The sequence below is a fragment of the Watersipora subatra genome, chromosome 3 (assembly GCF_963576615.1).
Source record: "Watersipora subatra chromosome 3, tzWatSuba1.1, whole genome shotgun sequence".
In the NCBI taxonomy this organism is placed as follows: Eukaryota; Metazoa; Bryozoa; class Gymnolaemata; order Cheilostomatida; family Watersiporidae; genus Watersipora; species Watersipora subatra.
Window position 1 is genome coordinate 35,577,725 of NC_088710.1, and position 27,805 is coordinate 35,605,529.

The 27,805-nt window shown below is 36.4% G+C and overlaps 1 protein-coding gene across 4 annotated transcripts in view; it reads right to left on the reverse strand.

The window, feature by feature from the left end:
• LOC137391320 (4-aminobutyrate aminotransferase, mitochondrial-like) overlaps positions 1-27,805 on the reverse strand; it is a 34,476-nt gene that overhangs the window by 4,166 nt on the left and 2,505 nt on the right. For 3 of the 4 annotated variants that reach the window (XM_068077751.1, XM_068077752.1, XM_068077753.1), the window contains 11 exons: positions 26,716-26,795; positions 17,649-17,770; positions 15,677-15,794; positions 14,783-14,832; positions 8,704-8,877; positions 8,006-8,132; positions 6,479-6,627; positions 5,274-5,411; positions 2,387-2,554; positions 758-904; positions 352-463 (listed from right to left, as the gene is read on the reverse strand). In XM_068077751.1, the coding sequence (XP_067933852.1) occupies positions 352-463; positions 758-904; positions 2,387-2,554; positions 5,274-5,411; positions 6,479-6,627; positions 8,006-8,132; positions 8,704-8,877; positions 14,783-14,832; positions 15,677-15,794; positions 17,649-17,770; positions 26,716-26,749 (1,339 nt within the window). In that variant the 5' untranslated portion in view covers positions 26,750-26,795. Of the gene's footprint in view, positions 1-351; positions 464-757; positions 905-2,386; positions 2,555-5,273; positions 5,412-6,478; positions 6,628-8,005; positions 8,133-8,703; positions 8,878-14,782; positions 14,833-15,676; positions 15,795-17,648; positions 17,771-26,715; positions 26,796-27,431; positions 27,493-27,805 lie in introns of those variants that run through there. The other variant, XM_068077750.1, reaches the window with a different exon arrangement.

Consider the following 27,805-nt stretch of genomic DNA (forward strand, 5'->3'; position numbering starts at 1 on the left):
GAACTCATCCTATAGATTAACATGAACTCATCCTATAGATTAACATGAGATTATTACATGGATTAATATGAACTCATCTCATAACCTAACATGAACTCATCTCATATATTAACATGAACTCATCCCTTAGATTAACATGAGATCATCCCATAGATTAACATGAGATCATCCCATAGATTAACATGAACTCATCCTATAGATTAACATGAACTCATCCTATAGATTAACATGAGATTATTTCATGAGCTATTTAGGACATATTTAAGGAAATCCCCAATTAGACACCCTGAGTACGTATTATGGCAAATCATGTATAAACATCTGCTATCAGTTTTGGGGAGTTGTACACACCTTTATCACCCATTCTACGGATGATACTGTCTCTAGCCTCAGGACTTGAGCCATCAAAAGCTAGGAAAGAACCAACTCCTCTGACTTTAGAAACCTGATCCGAATATTTCTCCTTAAAGAAATAGTCTTAGGTTGACATCATGCAATGAATGACGTTGAATAATCACACACCAAACATTTATTGAAATTGCCCAAGTAGGTCATAGGTTCTCCATTAATTTCAGCAAGGTGAAGAGCTCGCAGCGCCTCTATTTTGAAATTCATTTTATTACTACTGCAAAAACTTTACTCGTTAATATTTTGTGTACCTTCTAGCTATGTTTTACTTCTGCTGTATACATTGCATAGATTTATACCATGAAGTGAACACAAACTAGTGACTTTTGTGCGGCGCTGTCAGACTGACCTGGAGCTTTTGTAGACCTTCCTTCAGTCGTACACCCTGGGTGGCCATATTTTCTATCAGCTTTTCCTCTTTTGTCACCTCAAGTACTGCTTCTAGTATGACGAGTTTGTGTGGATCTCCCATCCAGGTGTTGAATATTCGATGACCCTGGTTGAAGAACACCGCTCGCATAATCAAGCTTCCAACCGGCACAAGGCAGTCATTACAGTAAGCTAATCACAGCTAGATAGTGGCTCCCATTGTAAACCAAAAAACTAACTTGCCACTCAATGCTACTGCGTCTACAGTCAAACCCCTATATTTAGTACTCCATATGAAGAACTTGAAATCAAACATCTACACACTACAGTCAAACCTCTACATACTACAGTAAAACCTTTAGGTTCAAACGAACATATTCTAAGTTTAAACTGTCGTATGAGGTACATGCATGTATGTGTATACTCATAAGTGCTGATAGAGATATAAGACTTAACTCACTCTGACTCTGACTCAGAAATGTTTAAACTAACTGAGCTGGCAAATTTTATATTACTTTGATATTTTTACCATCTCCCTTTAAAATTTACAAGCCTTTTCATTTAACTAACAAAACCACAATGCTCTGAAAAATTTAGAGCATTACATGCTAGAAGCTACTTTGCGTGTCGAGTATAATACTTGTTAAAATATTCCATTCTATTTCGGACGCTGGAAAAGTAGAGGTTTGACTGTAGCTCATCTTGAGAGTGACGCAGAAAAGACACTGCTGAGTTTTTGGCAAGACAGGAGCTAATGACCTCGACCTTGAATGTGATTGGAAACCAATGCTGCAATGTGTAGATGGAAAATGGACCAGCCGTAACTTCCGAAGGTTTTTGACAAGATTAATTCAAAAAGGACACCAGTAACAGAGATGAGCTAATCAGAGAGCAAACAACTTTAAAATTGGTCATCTGCAAACCAGTGATAGAATATATGAATCTAAATGAAAACTGTCTATTCTATCAAGCAACTATTTACTACCCAATTTGTTACACTTTACAAGTAAAATACCACCAACACAATTACAGGCAATTCATGGTAGTTGCTGTAGTAATAATCTGGAAAGATTGTTCTAGCTTAAATAGAAAAAACTAATTACATGTACTTCGCAGTGTACCAAAACATAATACTGAGTGGTTGGATAGACAAGATTGCCTACAGCAAGCCTAAATAATAGTGAGTTTATAATCATCATACAAAAACCTATTTTATTTATGTAATAGTTTTGTTTAGCCAAAGTTATAGCAAGAGCATCCAAACTGAGGGATCCTATCATAGTAAAATTGTTATTTCAACTCAGCATAAAATGTATTGCATGTAAAGCAATAGTAAAGCATAGAATGTTCATGAATAAATTAATCTTGCTAACGTTTAACATTTTTATACATTGGTCAAAATCAACAAATTTATAAAATGCTGCCGTTAGCGTAAACACGCCTTAAAACAATCATCTGCTTTTTCCAATCGTCATATATTTATAAAAAGCTTGGCTCTTTAATCTCATCAGGAAAATGAGATGACAACTAACAATTTTTATCTCTATGCATAGTGTAATCAGACATTATAAAGGAGTGCTAAAGATATCGAGTGGTGCAATAGACTCACCTGCTCTGGAATAAGGTGCTTCTTGTAAAAGAAGCCAGCGGTTATCATCTTCTTAGCGAACACGGTTATGTCTGGGGGTGACTCCAGCCCCCAGTGTTCATGACCCCACATCTTGCCTGTGATGGCAACACCAGTCTGTACCTCATCAACTATGAATACTATGTCCCTCTGCAAACAACTTGAGACTCTAAACGTTGGGTTAGTTGATTTATCACAGGTCGCCCATCTATACACTGAGTGCGACTTACCTCTGAGGATCAGCCCTGTATGTACTGTATGAACATACCGCACCATAAATAAGTTTTTTTACTGCAGTAAATGGAGGATGCACAGCATGCACAATGAAGCATACTTTTAGTAATAGGATTACTATGAAAAACAATATTAATAATAGTCTTCTCAATTTAGTCTAACAGATGTTCGTAACTCCAACAATAATTCAACTCAAACATTCAGTGAACTTAATTTTCCCTAACACCTTGAAAGCAAAAGTAACTTTATGTGTTGAGTAGAATCTCAAAGGCATGACAAGCATATTGTATAAAAGAAATAATAATAATAATTATTGTTTATATAGTACATACATATTATGCTTACCTCGATATGTTAATTATGATGTGAAATCTGAAAGATTAGTTGACTCTATACCGTACAGGATGAAAATATTTGTTGGTTATGAAAATTCGTGATTTCGCAAACAGACAACTCCGCGAATTATTAAATTCCGTGAATAATTAGTTCTATTTTTAATCACAAGGGAGAATAACTACTGCATCAAATTAAAAACTAGCCGCTAGGCTGGTTTTTAATATAAATACTAAACGTAGTTAAGTTTCAAAACATTGTTAAAATCATTGCCTGGGCTTTGAGCTAACATCATTGCCAATGCATCACATTTCTTTACAAAATTATTCAAGGTTGTCACAAGATATGCAGAATGGCGTCATCACAAAAATAGCCACTAGGCAAAAGTACTAAACGTAGCCGAGTTCCAAAACTTCTTTAAAATCATCGCCGGGCTTCGAGTTTTATTGCCATTGCATCAAACTTTACAAAATTATTCAAGGTTTTCACAAGTTATTCTGCATGGCTTCGTCATCGCAAAAATCTCTCCTAGTCTTTTTACATTGAAATCAACTCCATCAATCTCTAATACCGAAGTTGAGGACGATCATGATTCTGATCTGGACATTATGGTATGTAATTGATTTGCAGTGCAGATAGGTTTTTCCATAATTAACTGCATTAGTTAATTCTTTTGTTTAAAAACTGATCGCTCTCATTAAATACTTCAGCTATTGTTTTTGTACTTCCTTGACACTTGCTAATATTTTTTTTCTTTTTTGTGTTTACTGCAGATTGAGAATGAAACAACCTACTCCTATTACGAAAACTAGAGACAAGTAGTAATATTCATCAAGGCAGGAATATTGGCAGAGAGGCAACCAGTCAACTTAGACCCCTTCATCGACAACAACTCCTTGATATCGCTGCAGCAAACATGATTAAATTATATATTTTATTTCATGTATAGATATATTATAATTTACTACAAACTTGAGTGTACAAATAAAATATTTCAAACACAAATAAAATTTTACAAACGATGAATGGAGTAAATATAAACAGTTTAGTCATTATGGCGGTTATCTAGCAATAAAATTAAACTGGTACTCTTGATAAGTGAATACTAGCGTGTAATGGTGCTCTCTGACTAGTTATTTTGGTAATAGCTGCTCTGTCACTTTCTTGGGTAGATGTTAAAGGCGATTCTCTCGCTACTACATGACTGGTAAGAAAGTTATCATCAGAACTCTCCTCGTGGCTTACTATTGCAAAGTTCTGCCGGTTGGCCAAAGATTTGTGCTCGTAAAGGCGTTTTTGTTCCATTTTTAAAACAGATATATTCTCCTCGTCAGCAGCTGCGGCCACTTCTACTTCAATTTCAAGACCTCCCTGAATGATTGGTGATCTTCTAAGAATGACATCTACCACCCTTGCAATCATTGTTCTTCTGTGTATGATGAGAAATTTCTCTCTCACACTAAAACAAATAATGAAGCGGTAGGGATGGAAAAATAAATATTGCGTTTTACCGAAAAACCAAAGTAAGATTCAACTAATTTAGTAAATGTGAAAAACTCATTACTTACCACAAATTGTTGGTTCCTCAAAGGCCTTCAAATCTATGAATATTCGTGAAAACCTCTGAACGCAGCAAAGAATTTATAGCTTAGCACGATCCACCCGTAGTTGTAAGCTAAATAGAAAACAAAACGCGCAATGCGTGTAGTCGCGCATGCGTAAGGTTAACTCTATTACTAGATGTAATAGAGTTAACTTTTCCTAGAGAGTGGCAGTTTTCAGCCGCGAATAAATTCATCCGCGAATTTGCATGAAAAGACAATTTTTGCGAAATATAACTCCGCGAATAAATTCATCCTGTACGGTATGAGAAATAGTTTTTAACAACATTGGAAGTTCTTTGAAGCATTCTAGTTTCCTAAGTGAAAGTGGAATAACTTGTAAAAATTAGAAAAAAAAATTTCAAAAATAACAAAAGATATACATACTGACAGGAGTTTAGAGTAGCCCTAGTAAGTAGGTAAGTAAGTAGGTTAAGTAAGTTATACTCTATCAACATTTCTATTTTTGAACCTACATGTAGCCTTCGCTTCCATTTATGCTTCTCTACTATTTATATTGGTGTCTCTGAGGTAAGTAATAAAACAAATTATTTTTATTTATTATAGCTTTGCTGATTTAATTGGTTTCACAAGATACAAAGGCTAATTCACTATCAAACTCATCAAGACAATAGAACAATACAGGAGTCTAGAACAATACAGGAGTTTAAATAGAGAAATAAAAGAGGCGTGTAACTGACCTTTTTACAGATTGCTTGCAACTGTTTATAGAACTCAGGGGTGGCAGCATGGTCTCCACCCTCGGCCATTATTGGTTCCACTACGATGCCGGCAACGCTCTGCCCAATCGCTGCTCTTTCGTCAATCAACCGCTCAACCTCAAAACATCCAACACATCACAGGCTAAAACTTTAACATGTTTAGTCTCTATTTCAGCCAGGGCGCTATTGAAAATGGAAGTCCAATATAGTATTTTGGAGAATAAAGATACAATACGCACTCGATAAATTCTAAATTGGGTGCAACACTGCATGTCATATTCTAAATGCGTCGAAGTACGTGTGAAATAGACTTGATAGACTACATTTATAGAATGTGTTGAATAATCGCTGAGGTGCCTACTCTTGCCATGCTAAGAATGACCATTTCCTGACTTAGCTTGCAAACGAGACACCCAAGCACCTGTGATGCAGCCAATAGACTACCGTAAGTCCTCATGCTCAAGCCGTGCGGCTTGTGCTCAAAAACAGATGACTCACGAAAGAAAAAATAATCCTCCAACAAGCCACATATGCCCGCAGACCGCGGCTAATGACTGAGGTTTTGTCGTCCTTGACCCCCTTCAGGAGCGAGAGTGTTAAGACGGGTTTCGCTATACCCCCGTCCTCTTGAATAAAAAACCAGGTTAAATCAGTACACGTGAAAAGAATTTTCTTTTACTTCCAAGTTCGAATTAAAATTCCTAAGCCCTTGCATCAATAACTTACTTGCCATGTCTCAGCTAGATTTTTATTGCACTGTTAGAGGGCTTCACGTTTATGGAAAGATGCCGGTCAAGAATGAAAAGGTGTTAATTACCTATGACTGTGGTGAGTTAAACATGAGCGATAAGTTCTTCTTTATTCTAAAGTATTCCATAAACATGACCTTGAAAATAAACGAGTAGGTGGCCACAACCCTGTACATAAAAGTGTATCATGACTGCGATTCTATGGTTATAGCGCGGAACTGAGCAGAGACCGCATTTATCGAGAAGCCGCCCTGAGCCCCACGTAAGTTTTAAAAACTTGGCTTTAGCCGTGGCCTATGACCTTAAACCAAAAGCCGCGCCCAATGACAGGCCGCGCGGCTTGAGCATAAGGACTTACGGTAAACACTAGATATTTTTTCCGGCGTGTTACAATGTTGTCTTAGTCAAACCCATCTGAAGGACTTCGTGAAATACCTCATTGAGACACCGCTGCTCTTCATTCCTATTCTCCTTGACATGTTTCTCCAGAGGGTACTTGAGTTGAGGAAATGGGGCGTGAGGCCAGTCTAAGGTCGGGAAATCCAGTTTATGTACAGGTTTGGCATGCGAGGTACTCAGAGACCCTGAGTATAGAACAACGCTCATCTATATTTATTATTTCAGTGAGAACTATTTTAAATGGCTACTACAACATCGAACGATTGTAATAAACATTATGTAATGCAAAACAAATCAGAAAAAGTAAATAGCCACCAAATTTTCTATTAAAAAACCACAGTTTATTAGCAGTGATGAGGCATTAGCATGAACCTAGGCATTATCTAGGTCAGGAATGATTGGTTAATTGTTACTTTCCGTCTACCTGTGTACATGAACATTGATTAATGAGCAGACGGTATCTAATACGTGCAATACACAGTGGCTGACGATTAATCTATTGTAAGGTACATATACACTCAGCCAGTACACAGTTTGTCCAGCCTGAAGTCTATTATGTGTGACATACCCGCATTCGTAAAGGCAGATTAACTATCACACTAGTAATAGTGATTGCTGTCACAATAGTTTGAATAAAACTTTGTCCACTACATATGAACAAATGTGTTCACAGGAAGTAGGTGAAAAGCCAATCTACTATTTTAACTCAAGATTTGGTAGGAGTTGACAATGAAATAGTTTGTAATTCACAGATTTTTAAAACTATCAAAAATGATGTGCAAGACAATGGGATAAATTTATTTTCACTGCTCAGGTATTACTAAAAATAGCAACATTTATAAGAAACCTTTAAATGGCCCATCTAACAAAACTTAAGAATGGAGTGGAACTAATACCGCTATACATGCTACAGAAAGTAGTGAAACAGTCAGATAGAGAGTTGTTCACTCATCTTTAGGTGGGTTCATTATTCTACACAGAATTTCATTTGATTGAATAATGTATAAATTACTGAACTAAGTACAAACTAAGATTCAAGTTTAATAGGAAATAAACACTCAAAATATTGGTTATGTCCAGCTTTGGGCTCCTCAGACAAACAACCAAAGCAATTTGCTCAAGGTCTCCCTTAATTCATTGCATCAACTCAGTACAACTAATAAAACATGTACGTACATGCAAGTGCACTGTATCATTCTAGAATGGGCTCCGCAGAGGCTTTGTGAGATTCTATTAATTCGAAAAACAGTTCTTCACTTGCCATGTCTTAGCAAAAGCGCTGAGTTTTTTGCTTTGAAAGTTTTATCATAAATTTTACTTTATGAAAGGCAATTCTGCTTTTTAAAACTCTATAATTCACATGCTAGTAATTTAAAAAATCATTGCCTAATCAATTTTACCGGTTTGAAATTAGGAATGTGCTGGCGTAAATGAGTGAAGATATGATAAGTGTGATATTTATAATTTATACAAAAACATCTGATTGGTCGTCGTAGACAAGAGAATTTTTAGCGTTAAATTATCTGAAGACCTGTGAAGGGAGTTGCACAAACCAAAACACACCAGTAGTGCGGCCGTGAAATGCATTCTCGAAAGACAGTATGGCTAGATCGGGACTTCCTGGTTTCTTATTCCAAAGACAGCTCTCGTTTTCTTCTGCTGTTGGCAAGGCTCCTCCCCTTTTCTTTGCCTGTCATGAAATATTCATTGCAAAAGCTAGCTTCAGCGCATTTTTTTATAATACTAATATAACAGTACTACTCTATAATACTAATATAACAGTACTACTCTATAATACTAATATAACAGTACTACTCTATAATACTAATATAACAGTACTACTCTATAATACTAATATAACAGTACTACTCTATAATACTAATATAACAGTACTACTCTATAATACTAATATAACAGTACTACTCTATAATACTAATATAACAGTACTACTCTATAATACTAATATAACAGTACTACTCTATAATACTAATATAACAGTACTACTCTATAATACTAATATAACAGTACTACTCTATAATACTAATATAACAGTACTACTTTATAATACTAATATAACAGTACTACTCTATAATACTAATATAACAGTACTACTCTATAACACTAATATAACAGAACTATATCACAGCATTTTAACTGTACCATCAATATGTATTAATACTGTTCATTATAGCTGTTCATTTCAAGGAGCAGGACCACTGCAGAAACAGCGAGTATGAAAGTGAGAAGCTAAAATGACAGACCTGGTGATATATGAATGCAGCTTTGAATGCATATTCATTGCCACAGCTGCCACACATCATCAGTTGCACACCGTCTACACCAGCAGGTGCCACGCTCATCAGGGTTGAGTTAAGCTGATCCATCCAATCAGCAGGAGGTATGAACCCAAGAGCCGGGCGAGTCGTGAGACGTGACTAGTCAGAGAAGAAAGTATACCGGTATATATATGTACATAGTAATAGTTTAATCTTGTAGATTGGCTGGGAATCATTCTATCATCAAGTTTCTTTTGTTTTAGCTGATAGATGACTTTATTCTAACGAGACACGATTAATAGTAGTGATTATATTATATAATGAACATAGCCTCTACCCTCTATCATATTCAAACTTTTTTAAATAGATAAATGCACTAAAATTAATTTGCCTCAGTTTTTTAGCCCTCGGAAAAAATACAAATGCTGCATCCTCAAACTTATGCTGACTGAGTGTGATGAAAATATGATGACTTGTTTTCTCTCTTCTTAAATGTTAATTACTTTTAGTCTCATCTACCAAAAATTTCATGACTTATTTATAGAATAACAGATAATGCTGAACATACTATACTTTTCGGACTATAAACCGCACCCCTATATAAGCCGTATCTGCTTTATTTTCCAAAAAGCGATAATGAAACAATACATAGACCGCACCTTTGTATAGGTCACAGAAATCAGGACGGTGCTTTATAACACGGCAGCAACTTTCCTGTTTAAAACGGAACAGTGCCTAACCTGTTTCGTATTAACCGACGCTTTTTAACCTAGTGCCTAGCGGAACAGTACCGTTAGGCATTGTTTCATTTTTTCTTTCACCGCTAGAGGCACACTAACCAGAGATTCCAGTTAATGCGCCTTAGAGGTGAAAGAAAAAGCCAAAGAATAGCAGCACCCTTATATAAGCCGCATGGCTCAAATCATCAGAAAAAAGTAGCGGCTAATAGTCCGAAAAGTATGATACATTAAAAACCTAACCAAACCTTCAACTTGAAACAAGAGCTACTGTAGCTACTGCAAGCGAAGATATAAAACCTGTATCATTATTATTATTATCCACAAAAGAACTTACTGTCAGGCCTGCCCTGCACAGGAATAAGGTCAAATTTATTTATCACAAGTGGCAATGGCTGACTTCATGGTCTGATAAAAACACAAGTCTTGCCATAGAAATCCTATGGCAATACGATGGCAATAGAGAGACTTCATATACAGTATGTTGGTCATTGTATATCTAGCCTACATATAATAATAATTATTATTATTTATAAAAACAGTACATATCACTGGTTGCCATCTAGAAGAGACAATTCAGATAAAATACAGTTTGGTGCTGTAAGAAAATTAAAACTTTTGAAACAGTTTTAAAATGACTTTATCAAGTTTATTTTGATAGTTGTAAAGTTAGTTAAGAGCTTCAACAAGAATTATTCACATTACTTCGTAATTTAAAAGTTTGGAATATTTATAAATTTTAATAAATTGCAAAGTGTACATAAAAACTGTCTCACATTAGAAACATCCCATTTTGAAAATATCAAAAATAATAAAAATCCATAGCAGGGTTAAACTGTCAATTTTCCATCTTACAAAAAGTGTAGCATGATCTGTGCAACTCTGATGTGCACTTCTGTAGCACAGCATCCATTATTAACCTATCAGACTACAAGTAGAGATAATATAAATTTGATGTGTGACAGAACAGAAAACTAAGAGTAAATAATGCTGCCAGTAAAAGAAGTTAATAATGCAGCCAGTAAAAGGAGTAAATAATGCTGCCAGTAAAAGAAGTGAACAATGCTGCCAGTAAAAGAAGTGAATGATGCTGCCAGTAAAAGAAATGAATGATGCTACCAGTAAAAGAAATGAATAATGCTACCAGTAAAAGAAGTGAATAATGCTGCCAGTAAAAGAAGTGAATAATGCTGCCAGTAAAAGAAATGAATGATGCTACCAGTAAAAGAAGTGAATAATGCTGCCAGTAAAAGAAGTGAATAATGCTGCCAGTAAAAGAAATGAATGATGCTACCAGTAAAAGAAGTGAATAATGCTGCCAGTAAAAGAAATGAATGATGCTACCAGTAAAAGAAATGAATGATGCTACCAGTAAAAGTTAATGAAGCCACAAATAAATGAACTTAATAGGATGAGTGTTATAACAGTTTTCCACAAAAACAGCTTTTTCTGAAGCTTGCGCAGCCATATAAATCTGTTAGTTTCTCTAACCATCACACATCATGCGCCTTTTCTAAATTCCCATGAAATCATATTGTGTCTCTGTTGACAGTTATCGAAGAGGTAAGGAATAATATCGCAGCGAATCTTTAAACAAAACAAACAGCAATTTCCAAACATACTCTGACTCTGTTCATCTTTGGGAGAATAACAAACAAAACTTATAATCTTCAGAACAAAAAGGTTTGACAATCCTAAGCAGAAAATCCAAGCTTGGAGTTATCGACTCTTAAAAGGTGGACCTTTTCCACATAAATCATTGCGTGAACCATTTGAATGGCTTTAAACTGTACATTCAATAGCCGCAGAATTTTGCCCTACAAGCATCTATTGTAAGAAACTTTGCTATATCTTATATCTGCAGCACTTATGGTTTCTCACATGCATTATCTTGCAAACCCGGGCTACAAAATATTGGTAGAAAATAACTAACTGTGGTTAAATAATGACCAGAGCAACTACATCAGTAATATGATTGGTTCACTGCAGACTCTGGAATGTTTTGCACAGGAAGAGGGATAAAGATGACATCTTGGGCCAATCGACCTTATGACCTTTTGTATCTTTAATAGAGAGGTAATACTAGTCATGACATCCTGCGGTAGATAGTTACATACTAATGTTTGTTCTTCATTTGATTGAGCAGACCTTGCATGCAATATTCACTGTAGTCTGTAATAGCAAGAGTTCCCAGCAAGACAGCAAAAACAAATTTACTCAAACTATGCTGCTTAGTCAGACATTCACTCTAAGAGATTATCATAAGTTATGCCAAAAAATCTCAAGAATCAGCTTTATTTCAAAGGGTGAGTGCTCTTTATTTCGTGAAACAATCTTTAGTGCGACACCTTGCTGCCAGAAACCTCTTGCTGCCAGAAACCTCTTGCTGCCAGAACAATAAAAACGACTGGTTTGGAAAGTTGCTTCTTCTTTGGTTGATTAGGAATAAAGATATTATTCAATACAGTAAAACTCCTCCATCTTGCTGTAACAACCCAACTGGCATGAAGATTGTCTGCGAGTCTATATACAATCATGATACAATATACATGTACAGTACAATCGTGGCATTAACTGGTGATAATAAAGTTCATATCTACATGTATCTTTCCAATTATCTCTATCTACCTACCTATTTATCAAATATCTATCTATTTATTTATCTACCTTTTTATCTAGCTAATTATTCACCTATTTTTGACCTACAACACAGCAGAGTAAGACATGGTGAATCTTTTGGTACCAAATAACTATAATGTGAATATTGTTGCGAGTCAACCTTTAACTAGTATGAATAGTCGTGATGTGACACCTGCTAATGGTTGACACCTGCTAATGGTTGACACCTGCTAATGGTTGACACCTGCTAATGGTTGACATAGTTATATAAAAATATGATACTAGAAAGAAATGGTTTGTCAGCACAAAATCACTTCAAATGACTAAACGAGTAAACTAGCACATTGATTTAAAGTCGCTGCCCTACAATCATCTTTGCAGATATTCTGCAAAAGATGATACCTCCTAAGATGGCTTATCAAAGGTCTAAATAGACTCGAAATATTTTGGTCGAAAACAGTTTTTTGTTGTTGGCATTTTTCTCCAAACTTCTTCAAAGTCTTATGTGAATTAAAATCATATTTTAAAAATATAATTTTATTATTTTCACTTTGTTCAGCTAAAGTCTAATGATGATCTAATGCTTTCAAGCCATTTTAGGCTGACATTAATATTATTGTACTGAAGGGTGTATCACTCAGTCAAAAAAAAACTTCACATCCAAATCACACGTCTTCAGTAATTATTTCTCACGAAGAGGTATTGTAGTCAGCAGTTTGGAGTGTTACGAGAACAGGAGGGACAAAAATGGAGTTAGAAGCCCAGGTAAAGATTTTTAAACTTTTTTCTAGACTTGGACCGGATTAAAACTATTTATATTAATTATAATGGAAAAATGGCTTTCTATTTAACAAAATTTGCTTTTCGAATAACCTTCCAGAATGAATACCGGTCGAAAACTGTGGTTTGACTATAATGTATTCTGAAGCAGCATACTGTCGTAAGTCCCTCAAAATGATCGTCAGCTATTATAGACTGCAAGTGGATATATACTGCGGATATAGACTGCAAGCTGATATAGACAATCATATGAAAAACAAACAATAGTAACTATCTACTCCATGATGCCATTACAAGTATCGCCTCTCAAATCAAAATACAAGAGGTTATAAGCTCAATTGACCCAGCATGTTATCTTGACTCCACCTTCTGTGCGAAACATTCCTAAGTCTGCAGCGAGCCAATCATGTTACTGATGTAGTTGCCCTGGTCATTATTTAGCCCAGAATGTTAGTTAATTTCCATCCATACTTTGTAGCCTGGCTTTGCAAGGTTACGCATGTGAGAGAAACCATTAGCGCTGCATAGAGAGGATGTAGTAAGGTTTCTTACAATAGATAGTTGCAAGGCAGAAATCTGTGACTATTGGATACATAGTTTAAAGCCATTTGATTTGTTCATGCAATGATTTCTTATAAATAAACTAGATGAATGCCCTGCATTGCACGGGTAATGGACAACAGCATATAAACATTACATTTACATTACTATAAGACGGTTTTATTACCTGTGCAACACCGAGCATTCACCTAATGAGGCCAGCTGGTAATCGTTACGGGTGATGCAAGTCATTTTGCGTATTTTAATCGATGTAATGAATATGTTGCCAATATGAGCCATTATTGATACCTACGCTCATTGAACGTTGTAGTCTAATGAGTAAGTCCAATGCCTAAAAATCTGGAGGTTCCGAGATCAAATCCTCTGCAAGACGGATTTTTCGTTACTAAAACTTTATCGTTCTAACTGGACAGGCAGACACTGCGATTTATATACAGTCAAACATGGATCATTCGCCCTCGGATAGCTCGAACACATGGTTAACTAGAACGGTTTTGTTTGATCCGTTCCCACGTAATGATAAATTGCTTTAGATAACTCGATCTCAACTTTGTTAACTCGAACAGCTTTTTGCCCAACGGCTACCGAAACGGTTGTTATCGCTTTAGAAAATCACTTTATTCCAAGCCATAGAGGTAAATCTCAAATTTTCGTAGTCCATAGGCGTCATTATTTCCATCATTGGCAAAATATTTTTGTCAATGGCTTTTCTAAAGGTTTGGTGAAATTTGATTTTCACCAAACATCCGCTTAGCGATCACCCTTCGGAAGCAAGGGAAAGTGAGGTAACCTTCGCATAAACTTAAAAAAAAATCGGCAAAATTGATCTTGGTTAAAACACTCAAAAGAAAAAAAAGATGTATTTTCTTCTGAGCATTTTAATAGCGATCAAGTTTTGCCAATTTTAATCTAAAAAATGTCCTGGCGATAACATCACCTCAAACAACAAACCAATCTCAAGTGATAAAAAAATCTCGAGACTTTTTAATAAAAAAATTTTAAACTACATTAGAAGCATTTAATTTGAAACAAGCCATTTATGCTTTTGATTTATAGGACCTATTATAGTTTGTATATGTACATGTATCTACGAATAAATACATGGACTTGCGACAGTGCTCTGATAACTTCAACGCTCTGATAACTCGAACACTTTCGCTCGGTCCCATGAAGTTTGAGTTATCCGTGTTTGACTGTATATAGAAGGCCACCTTGTAAGATTTGATAACTCCAAAAGTGAACTTGTCCTCCGAAGAATGACAGACCTATTAGATGCCATTTGATTACAGCTGCTATAATCCAAATAGCGCTTCAGTACAACTGACTAGTTTACTGTTAACTGTAAAATTGAAGTTTTTGTCACTTACTATGTTTTTAGGGTCTCTCATAGCCTCTGAAATCCTCGGATGATTGTAACCTAAAATGTGATATAAATATGTGAAAAACATGTCTACGTAGAGCTAGGCTAGTACACCAATGCTTCGATGACTTGATGTAGACCAGTTGCTAGCAACTTATCTTATGAAAAATTCAACTCATCTATAGTTTTGTCGGCTTTGGTTGACGAAAATACATCATTACAAGAATTTAAATTGTAAATTCAATGGGATCATCAAAAACTAATATAAGCTGGTTGATATCATGACATAGCAATGTAGAATACAACTAATCTGTTAGCTACAAGAGCCATTTAGACAGCAGATCAAATTAAGAACATTTAACTTTGTTATTATAAAATATATTATAATTATGTTTTACGCAAATTTCGAGACATTATTTTTATTACTACGTATACGTATTCAACGTTAAGCCGAAATATTTGACAAAACCAAAATATTTTATAAAAAGTTAATAGTATATTTAATCGACTGCCAGGTATTGTTAGCATGTCCAAACTACAGTGATTGCCATTCTAGTTATCATATCTGCTACCGCTTCAGTCGCTGCCAGACTGAACCTACAATAACTGAACCTAGTCTCCTATGATAATGCACCTTACAATAATATTGTAAGGTGCATTATCATAAACGATTAGGTTTAGTTATATGTCATATGGTCCAGTGTCGATATATTATATTGACACTGATTTAAGTGCATATTTGCTGATAATGTATAAGCAGACTACCTGGTAGCACGAATGCACTGCTTTCCAGTTCATGACAGACCAGACAGCGTTAATCTAGCAGTGCAGCGAGGTGTCACTTACAATATTATCTGTAGTGGAAGGTAGCACCTGTAGACAGAGGCGGATGAGAACTTACCGAGAGGCAGGGATGAAATCTGCATTAGAAAATCCAACAGCACATTTCCATCAACATCGGCCACATAATTCCCGAGACTCTTGTTGTAGTCGGCAAAAAAAGAGACTCCACCCGCAGCCTAAAAGTCAAGGTCAGTGATGGGGTACTACTTACCACAAAATTTCTTACTTACCAAGTATACAAAACAATAGTTACAGCCAGGTGACCTCATTGTGGGGGTAGGAAGGTTCACAGGTTAAATTCTAACCAATCTGCATTAAAATGGAAGAGACCTTGACAGATAGCTAGAATATTGGAAGCTGAAAGATCGGAGATAGCTATTTCATCGATGCTAGTCTATTATAACACTGATGACATATACGCAAGCAACAATCGTCTGATGGGCTTAAATACTTTATGAGTAACGACATGTAAACTGATGGCGCCGATGGGAACGCAAGATTAGCTGCTCCATAGCTCTAGTACTACCTGTTACTTATTTCAAGTTGCTCTGTGAGGAATTCTCTCATACATTATGCAGAATACAATCATTGTCCATGAAGGTGAATAAAATCTATAAATCTGCTTAACAATTATTTATTTAGCAACATCTACTCCATGATGCATAAATGTGACAAAACTCTCGTAATTCAAAAAACATACAGTAGTGAAAAGGGGCCTTCAGATTCTCTATACCTAGGAGTATGGGATTGGTTACGCATGAGACATTCAGAGTCCAATCTTGTACCCCTAACAATGTTTGGAGATATACAGTAGTTTTTGTCTGATTGGGATAAACATTGGTAGACAATAACGAGTTGGGTCAATTGACAGTGGCAATACATTAATAAAAGCTGTGACCTGGATATTCATGATTATTTTAATATACAGTGAAACTCGGCTAACTCGACCTTCACGGGACCGAGAGAAAGTGTTCGAGTTATCAGAGTGTTCAAGTTTTGAGAACACTGTCACAAGTACATGTATTTATCAGTACATATACAAACTATGTATAAATCAAAAGCATTGATTGCTTGTTGCAAGTTAAGGGGCTATTCATGTAATATTTTAATCCATTTTTATCAGAAAGACAGAAAGTCTCAATATTTTGCTATTACTTGAGACTTGTTTGTTTGTTTGTTTTAGGTGATGTGACTGCCAGGACGTTTTCAGATTAAAATAGGCAAAACTTGATCGTGGTTGAAACGCTCAGTAAAAAAAGACATATTTTTCTTTTGAGCGGTTTAACAAAAACCAATTTTGCCGATTTTTCTTTAAGCTTATCTGAAGGTTAACTCGCTTCTCCTTGCTTTCGGAAGGCTATCCCCAAGCAGATGTTTGTTAAAATTTGATTTTTTGCAAACTATTAGAAAAATCGTTAACGAAAATAGTTTGCCGATAGTGGTAATAATGACGCCTAAAACTACTAAAAGTTGATGTTTATCTCTATGGCTTGGAATAAAGTGATATTCTAAAGCGATAACAACCGTCTTGGTAGCCGTTGGGCAAAAAACTGTTCGAGTTAACGAGGTTAACGTCGAGTTATCTAAATCAATTTATCATTGCGTGGGAACGGACCAAAAAAATCCGTTAGAGTTAACCATGTGTTCGAGCTCTCCGAGGGCGAGTTATCCGAGTTTCACTGTATTTAGGCTACCCAACCAAATGCTTGCTTTATAACAAACGTGTTCAATGTAAGCCACAAAAGTTTTATTGGATATGCGGTCACTGGTCATAGATACAGCAAGTGGTCACTGATCATAGATACAGCAAGTGGTCACTGATCATAGATACAGCGAGCTGCATGCAGTAAAAAGCAGCATGGTAAAGATAACCCTAAGCTTATAGATAAGCGTTGGCCTAAAGGATTGTTTATCACATGCGCCACCACACTAGATATATTTTGGTCCCACCTACCCCCTATAGCACACGTAGCCAACCCAAAGCGCTTTAAAATATGGACCTTCCATACAGACCATGATATAAAATGTACCTGCATGTTTTGTAGAGCTGCCTTCTGAGCGAGCGATTTTGGTCCGGGAAAAGCGGTTTTCATAGTTGGTCCGTCTGGCTGACCTTGAACATAGCTGGATGTGTGTCTTTTGCTGCATCGAGCTATAGATAGAGTGTAGAGTGACTCTAGAGATTTGAAACAGGCATATTTGGTAGCGAAATGGTCATGTAATATAAGACACACATAAACAACAACATCAATAAAGCTTTACCATTATTCAATCACCTGCTCCAAGTCAAGGCAGATTGGTACATACTACTCAACATACCGTAGGTAATTTTTTGGATGATATATTAGCTTACACCTTTTATTATAAGTAGTACCCTGTACTAGTATAGTACAGGGTACTACTACTAGCACCCCGTACTAGTATAGTACAGGGTACTATACTAGTACGTACTAGGGTACTAGTACCCTGCCAGTCCTGGGTGTAACAACTAACTGCACAATTATTTCAAAATGTGACAAGGTGGGCAGATGGTCGAGCTTCAGTCTACCAAGCCAAAAGTTGCGAGTTCGAATCCTACTGTAAGTAATCTTTTTCCAAACCTCTAGCCCTGGCTTATAACAGATCATCAGAAGACATGTTCAGGCTTAATAACTATGCAAACAATTATTCCATAAAACCAGTGGGCTGTAATCAGTGTAGTTGTAACAGTGTTGGTCTAACATGCTGAGAGTTGCAATTTGAACCCGCACTATGCAATATTTTTTGTAACCACAAACAGCCAGACAGACAGGGCTCTTATCACATGTATAATGAAGACTAGCATCTTGGTCTGAGATCTGCTCACTGGTACAGCGTCGAGCAAGCCTTATAAGAAAAATAATTGTCTCTAAAAATCTAAGCTTTGTTCTTTAGAGATGTAAGAATGCATCAGAGACGAGGGTGTATAAATTCGGCGCAAAACCGATGATGTAAAACAAGTACTACCATTCTATGAGCAGACTTGTACGATGGACTGGTTGTAGAGAGTTTTTTCTAGTGCCACACAATTGCACTGAGCTGGGCATTGGATGCGTTGACCTTCATTACAAGATGAACTAGGTAATACTTATTGTTTATACAGTCTGACCTTAGCCAAGGTGACCGGATCACACCAGTAATAACGCCTTGGCGGTCCTTGATGCTTTGGGTTGGGTGGCCTTGCTGGGCTATTTCATTGGCTGATGGCTGTGATCTAGTGTCTCGATTGGTGTTACTCATTAACTGGGCTTTCTTGGTCAGTCTTTTTTAGAACCTTACAGTGTGTCACAAATTATTACTCTGTACACTATTAGAACTTTTTATGTTACAACATTTATATCAGCAAGCTGGAATGGCAAACCAAAGACTCCAGGGTAGTTCAAATAATAAGCAAATGACATTAAACAACAATCTACACATACATCTACTCAAATACCGCTATCAGTGAATCTACTGGCACCATTCTCGCTTGCCTGGATTGCCGGCAGACCTGAAAACTGCCATACTGGTGATCAAAAAGTCGATGTAGAATCGCAGTTCGTAGTACATATTTGAACAACAACAGGTCGATATGTTAGAATATCGTGAGATATATAGCCACAGACTGACATTGTGTCAGCACGATGAAAAACAATTGGCTGACATCTACTACATTAAAAATTTAATGATCAATGACACTGGTGAGTGAATATAGCCCACTAATAAAATTGATCCTGAAACACCAGACCAACTACTGCTAGAACATAGTTACATCGTGACAGAGCAGTACATAAAGCAAATAGAAATTTCTGATGACAAACTGTTTTTAACTCTTTCGCTACCGCATTAAATTATGACCGAATGATTACTCTGCCCAAATTAACTCAACCAGAATTGTGAAAAACCGATATACCGCTAGTAATTAGGCAATATCTCGAGAATCGATGTAGATATCATTTTACTGTATCATGCATCTTATTCAGAACAAAATTCTCTACAAGATAAGTATAAAATTGTTTAATGAATCCCACTCTCGCAAACTTTCTGACGCTTTCTTTGCGTTGAACGAACGCGGTGTTTCTTATTGCCATGACGATAACGATCTGGTTTTCTCGTTTTGGAAAATAATTAGAAATGGAATAGTTGAGCCAAAAAAATTTCCATTGGTTGCACGTGATTGGCAACAATGTTGTTTCATTGGAGACCAAATTTATTTGGTCTAGCTAATGTGTAGGCTTTGTAATGAAAATAAAATTGAAACTGTTAATAAGTCGATATATTACCGCGAAAGCCGATACATCGGCTTGCGGTAGCGAAAGAATTAAAAATGAAACTAAAATAACAAATAATAGAAGTACCGTGAAACCTCGTATTGAATGCTATGGCGTTCTATTTTTCAGCCCTTCATCTATAGGGGCAGTCAAATAGAAGTGGCAGTCAAATTCAGATAGAGGCTAGCGTTGTACTTTTTAAATGGCTCATTAGAATTTTGGAAAGATAAATTTAGCCCTTTTACAGGTGAAGCGAATATCGCCTATATTTTGACCTCTCTTTTAGGTGGAGCGATATTAAACCCTTTTGGATGCAATAAATCTGCTAACTTACCTCCAACTTGTCAACTATCTCTCATAAATATGCATTGAGAAGTCGAGAAATATATTTACCAGCTGATATCTATCGCTTGCAATTAATCTGAAATGATATTATAACCTGTGCCCTGCTTTGCAATTTGTTGGGATCTTTCAACTTTTACGTCATTCTTAAATTTGAAGACATATTTATATTTTATATCTATAATTAGCAATATTGCATAAAAGCTCAATGCACGCGTTGATATGTTTCCGACAGTTTGCAACTAAAACTGGCTTTTTATGTTTTTATGTGCAATAGAAGTGGAGTTACGAGCGTCGATCCATAGTAAGATTACATTATCGCAATGATGCTATCAAATAATACGCTATAAATCTACAAATTTATAAGCTACTAGCTGTGCCACCCAGAATAGCCTGTCTTGACAAACTGTTGTTTTTGCGGACTTGTCCCCCCTCTCCGTCGAGCGGGCGAGCAACACAATAGCTTGTCACAAAACGCACTGCACCTGGTGCATCAGCTGCACTGAAAGGGAGTTGTTCTCTTCCGTCTATGCGGCTTGGCTGTGATGTTATGGCGGTCGCTCCATTGGTAACCATAACAGAGTTCGCGCAAAAATTTATGTCGAAAAAAATAAGATTACAACGTTTAACCAAAGACCAGTCTCCGTTGTAAACGTTAGTACAATTTAAGAACAAAATAAATTGAAAATAAAATCCATAAGAACAAATAAAACTGACTGATACAAAAATAGAAATAAAACTGACTGAGCGCACAAATAATGACACTTTTAGTCGCTGTTGTTGCCTAAGTTCTCAAGTTCTACTAAAGTTTACCGCAGAGACTGGTCGCTGGTTAAACGTTGTAATCTTATTTTTTCTACATAAATATTTGCCCGAAATCCGTTATGATTACCAACGGAGCGACCGACATAACATCGCAACCAAGCTGCATAGACGGAAGAGAACAACTCCCTGTAAGTGCAGCTGATGCATCAAGTGCAGTACGTCTTGTGACAAGCTGTTGCATTGCTCACCCACTCAACGGGGGAACAACTCCGCAAAAACAACAGTTTGTCAAGACAGGCTACACCCGGCGTTTCCGTGTAATAGAAGAGTATTTGGACAGAAAATTGATTTGTATTTAACATATAACAAGATTTGCCATTCTAACTTTCAAACTACATATCATGAGAAAAGTTTTTTGTCTTATAAGCAATGAGAAGTAGTGAGAGTTTTGCTATTAGCCAGTTTAATAATGTGAGCAAACAGCTTCTCGCGACGTTATGCTATGACCCGCGTCATACGTAAAGCAGTTAGGTATAGTTCTGATATAATGACTTATATTGGCAGGCTAGCAATTCGACTTCCGTAGTCTAGTGGGCTAGGCGTAAAGGCGTGGTCACACGAGCACCGAACAGACGTAGGATCGGTTTGGAGGCTGGTTCAGTTCGTGGCACATGTCACACGGCATCCGAAGTCACTTCGCTTCCTAAATACCACACGTATAAAGACAACACACTGTTTCATTAGTAGTTTTTATGCATTTGAGTTGAATATTTCTATTGTAAAGAAACAACTTTGAGGAACAATTATAAATTATAATTACACAGCAGTTTTATCAGAAGATCATTCAGTTGCTCAAAATAAATCACTTGATACAAAGATTTTGCCAAACCTTTTCATCAACATAATCATTTTTTTTTATTAACATATGAATGTTTTTCTATTCTGAGTACATAAACAAAAACAGTCTTTATCATAGTACTGTGGTTTTACATAAATAAATCAGTCAACGATACTTCATCAGGATGACTATGACACATTGCTTATATTCTACACGAAAGAATATCACAACCATTCTCTTACATTTATGCAAAACTTGAGTGCAACATCTTACCTTTATGCAACACAATCACAAGTCCAGGTAAGCCTTGTCGTAAATTGCTTCATGTTGTTTATTTAACGAAATAAAAGTATCGTCCCATTTCTTTTTTAACTTTACTGACACGCACGTAAAGAGAAATGTGACGCGTGCTCGCTAGAATTTTAGAATTTTAACCAGCCAATAAGAGCAAGGGTTCTGCCACAAAATTTCGAGCAGGACTGAAATGGTTCGTTTCGGCCAGAAATGTCTTCGGCCGAACTTTTTACAGCTGAAAGCGACGTCGTTTTGCGTCATTTAGTTCGGTTCGGTGCTCGTGTGACCACCCCTTAAGACTGGTGAACGGCTTGGTCCGAGATCGAATTCTCTTCGGTACGGAATATTTATTCCAAGATTTTAAAGGTTGACTTGCAACGAAATTCACATTAGTTATTTGATATGAAAAGATTCACCATGTCTTACTCTGTTGTGTTGTAGGTGCAAAATATGTGGAAATGTGATTACAAGCTCTCAAAAGCTCCAAAACAAACAGAAAATCGCAGCCACACGAGACCGCTGTAGTTTGGATTCTCTTTCCAAAACAGCTCAAATGTGACGTAGCTGTGGGAGATGGTTTCTGTTTACACTTTCATGCAACCTTATTCGTCGAAATATTTTCCCAAATATACTTTACGCATTTCAATAAAACCATGTCTATTGTTCTTACGCGTCTGTTTTATCGTCATTGTAATGCTGTCACTTTTAGCAGTGATATCTTATAACTCACCGTAAAAACTCGTTTAATTTTTTAGCCTTAGCTTGAAGGAGTACATATCATTGTCTGATAATCATGACGAGTTTGTTGGTCACCTGTGATAATCGAAAAGTGCTGCGAAAATTATTTGCGAAGTATTGGGTCACATGATCAGATTACAACTTGCCGATTAGACCAAACCGAAACAAAACTGTAAAGTAGCAAGCATCTATATTTGATATAAGGTCTTCGGTAAAACCCGAAATGTTTGTCATAAACTAGTACTACGATAAGTTTTATATTGAGCTTTTTATTGACCTTTCAGTTCACGTGAGAGCATCACGTGACAAGACAATAACCAAATTTCATGGCTACGTCAGAGAAATAAAGAGATTCCAATCTATGGCGGCTTTTCGTTTTTGAGCTTTTAAGAGCTTGTAATCACACTTCCACATATTTGGCACCTACAACACAACAGAGTAAGACATGGTGAATCTTTTGATACCAAATAACTGTAATGTGAAATTTGTTGCAAGTCAACCTTTAAGATCTATAGCCGGATTTCCGACTAACACACGGACAGACTTTGAGAAATATATATATTAAGCTATAAGCTATATAACAATAATCTACCAAATGCTACATATATCATTCAAGAACAAGTGACGTAAACGAACCATACTTATGATACATGCAGCAACAAAAATTAACGCTTTTGAAACAAAAATATTTGCATCATTTGCTCTGCCAGTTGCATCCTAATTGCTGCGTTCGATGGAGCAAACATCTTCTGATTGTTCAATACCTTCCACAATGTCTTCTGACCTCAACTCTTCTTCTTCAAAGCATTTATGCAAAATGCAACGCGTAAAAGTTTTGCTCGCTAAGCACGACTTCTAGTCGAAAACTAGTCGTTCATATACCATCGTAAACTGTTAGACCAATGTAAACCGTTTTTATATACGTGTACTTCGAAGTACCAAAACCGTGTTAAACAAGGAACTACTATTAGCCTCATACAGTTATTAATTATTGCTACAGTGTTGCTCTCAAAGGTTTAACGAGAAAAAATGAAAAGCCTTAGAGTTGAACAACAAGAGAATTGATTATTATTGATGTAAACATTAATTAATTGATTAAACATTAAACATTGATTAAACATTAATAAGATTTTGTGGACACTTTTTTACTCATGACTTAGTATTATGGGTTCGTAAAGATTGAAGTATGTCAACGTGACGATCAAGTGGAAGTGGAAAATCAAAACTTTTACGTGTTGCACTTTGCACAAATGCTTTGAAGAAGAAGAGTTGAGGTCAGAAGACATTGTGGAAGGTATTGAACAATCAGAAGATGTTCGCTCCATCGAACGCAGCAATTAGGATGCAACTGGCAGAGCAAATGATGCAAATATTTTTGTTTCAAAAGCGTTAATTTTTGTTGCTGCATGTATCATAAGTATGGTTCGTTTATGTCACTTGTTCTTGAATGATATTTGTAGCATTTGGTAGATTATTGTTATATAGCTTATAGCTTAATATATATATTTCTCAAAGTCTGTCCGTGTGTTAGTCAGAAATCCGGCTATAGATCTTAAAGGTTGACTTGCAACAAAATTCACATTACAGTTATTTGGTATCAAAAGATTCACCATGTCTTACTCTGTTGTGCTGTAGGTGCCAAATATGTGGAAATGTGATTACAAGCTCTTAAAAGCTCAAAAATGAACAGTTAATCGCCGCCATCATGAAACTGCCGTAGATTGAAATCAGTTTATTTCTCTGACGTAGTCATTACATTTGGTTATTGTTTTGTCATGTGATATTCTCACGTGAATTGAAAGGCCAATAAAAGGCTTAATATAAAACGGCTCGTAGCACTAGTTTATGACAAACATTTCGGGTTCTACCGAAAAGTCTGTATCAAATATAGATGCTCGCTACTTTACAGTTTTGTTATGGCTTGGTCTAATCATGTAGTCGTAATCTGATCATGTGACCCATACTTCCTGCCAAACAGCGCGAACAGTTTCTGCAGCATTTTTCGACTTTCACAGGTGACCAACAGGCTCATCATCTTTATCAGAGGATGATATATGCACTCTTTCGAGCGAAGGTAAACAAACAAACAAACGAATTTTTACGGTAGGTTTTGAGATATCAGTGCTCGAAGGGACAGCATTACGATGACGATGAAATAGCCGCGTAATGACAATAGACATGGTTTTATTGAATGCGTGAAGTATATTTGTGAAAATATTTCGATGAACGAGGTTTCATGAAAGTTTAAACGGAAGCCATCGTGTTCCATTACGTCCCATTTGAGCCGTTTTGGAAAGGGATTTCAATCTACAGCGGTTTCGTGATGGCTGCGATTAACTGTTCGTTTTTGAGCTTTTAAGAGCTTGTAATCACATTTCCACAAATTTTGCACTTACAACACAGCATCTACCTTTCAGCAGTAAGACATGGTGAATCTTTTGATACCTAATACCCTAACTGTAATGTGAATTTTTTTGCAAGTCAACCGTTAAAGGAATCATTAGCAGGCGCCAAAAATCTCCAGAAGATGAAATAGAACTAAAATCTGTCATTACTGTACAGCTAAGGTGTTTGGGTCTTTTTAACACATATAAATGAACCGACACAAGTTATAGTAGCTCACATTTGGACCTCAACTTTCATGGTACGAGTGTGAACAACTGTCTCAGAAGCACATAACATTAACTTATACAAATCCATATGACTATTCACTTCTTCACCTTCTAATCATGGTAAACGACAGTTCAACGTGACCATCATCAATACTCTAATTTTACCAGTTATGGCCTGTGTGAGTAGCTCGATTGGCACATGGGCAGATGAGATATCAGACATATGGTGGCCCTTAAAGCAAAAGCTACTGCTGATACGGCATGACAAAGACTCTGGTATATAAATACCTTTCTTCAAGCAGCTTTCTCATTTGTATTGTTCAAAATCGTTTAAAAGGTTAGCAAACAACTGAATAAAAGAGAAAAATTGAAAAGAAGCAATTAGTTCCCCAGAGATATTACATTTAATGCTGTCTTATACAAGTGCACATCACACTAGGCTAGTCGGATGTGACTGAACTTTGTAGTCATACACAGATACTAGCATACTGCACACTTGTAGTCATACACAGATACTAACACATTGCACACTTGTAGTCATACACAGATACTAACATACTGCACACTTGTAGTCATACACAGATACTAACACATTGCACACTTGTAGTCATACACAGATACTAATATACTGCACACTTGTAGTCATACACAGACACTAACATACTGCACACTTGTAGACATACACAGATACTAATATAATGCACACTTGTAGTCATACACAGATACTAACATACTGCACACTTGTACAGTTTGTTAGTATCTGTATGATACATTAAAGGTTACAAAAGTATACAAAAGTGTCACAAAAGTTTGAGAAACTACAAGCAATAACTTGATGTTTCAATAAGCCTTATCGCAGACCTACAGTACCTTATCATTGACCTACCTATCACAGACCTACCTTTTCACAGACCTACCTCATCACATACCTACCTTCTCACAGACATACAGTACCTTATCACAGACCTACCTTATCACATACCTACCTTCTCACAGACCTACAGCACCTTATCACAGACCTACCTTATCACAGACCTAGTTTATCGCAGACCTACCTTATCGCAGACCTACCTTCTCACAGACCTACAGTGCCTTATCACAGACCTAACTTATCACAGACCTACCTTATCACAGACCTACCTTCTCACAGACCTACCTTATCACAGACCTACCTTAGCTGCACTACCCGAAGGTAAAAACTTAAAATACAAACAGAATTTGCTAATTTCACTAGACTTACTTTGAGATTTGAGATGCGTTAAAATACGTTTCATCTTGTCTCGGTAACGATGCCTCAAGTAAGTTCTTTAAGGAGATGAACTACAATGATAACTGCGATGCTGTAGAAAAGGTGCACAGAAATGACAACAAGAAATTACCAAAACTCATGCAAGGCCAAGAAAGGGAGCAGACATTCTGCTTGAATAAAAAGCAAACCGTTTACAGAGATCATAAAGATTAGAGCGATGGATGAATTATAAATTACTTATAAAACTACTTATACAAAATCTTATTCAACATTGTGCACATTTTACGTAGAACATTCTAACAGAACAATTCTTAATTTTATTCTAAATATTAGCTAGCACTGATCATAAATATTAGCTAGCCCTGATCATAAATATTAGCTAGCCCTGATCATAAATATTAGCTAGCCTTGATCATAAATATTAGCTAGCCTTGATCATAAGATTCTGCCAACGAATATCTCGATGAAAGGCAGGTCTAAACGTAAGCAAACTTGTAAATTACGGATCTTTGAAGAAAATCATGACAATGAGCAGATAAAAATGAGAGGTAGCCATAGGCTAATGCTTGCACATTTTTTAGTTATTTTACATATTTTACAGTAAAACTTACACACTATAACTATATATAAAGTAGAATTTACAAATTGCAGCTTAGAATCATAAAGATAAGATATGAGTTTGAAATTGATGCTGGCAAGTACTGTACCTGTGTGACAAGGGCTACTTCTGCTTATGCTGCTGCAATACTGACCTATGGCTCGCAGTTCTGCAAGCACTGCCTCCTTGACTTTGATGTCATTTGATATCAATATATACAATGAGGTCACAACCTCTGACCTCAATTAGGTTAAAATGTAAAACCGCCGCCGCATGAACAATCATATAAACAGACATTAAAAAGAAAGAGCAGTCTAAGTTGTTCTAGGCGATCAGTGAGAGATCATACTGACCTAGGAGTGACTAAGGCTAAATTCACTCTAACCTAGTTGTGTCTAAGGCTATGGTGACACTGACCTAGGAGTGACTAAGGCTAATTTTACAGTAACTTGGTGATGTATAAGGCTATGATCACATTGATTT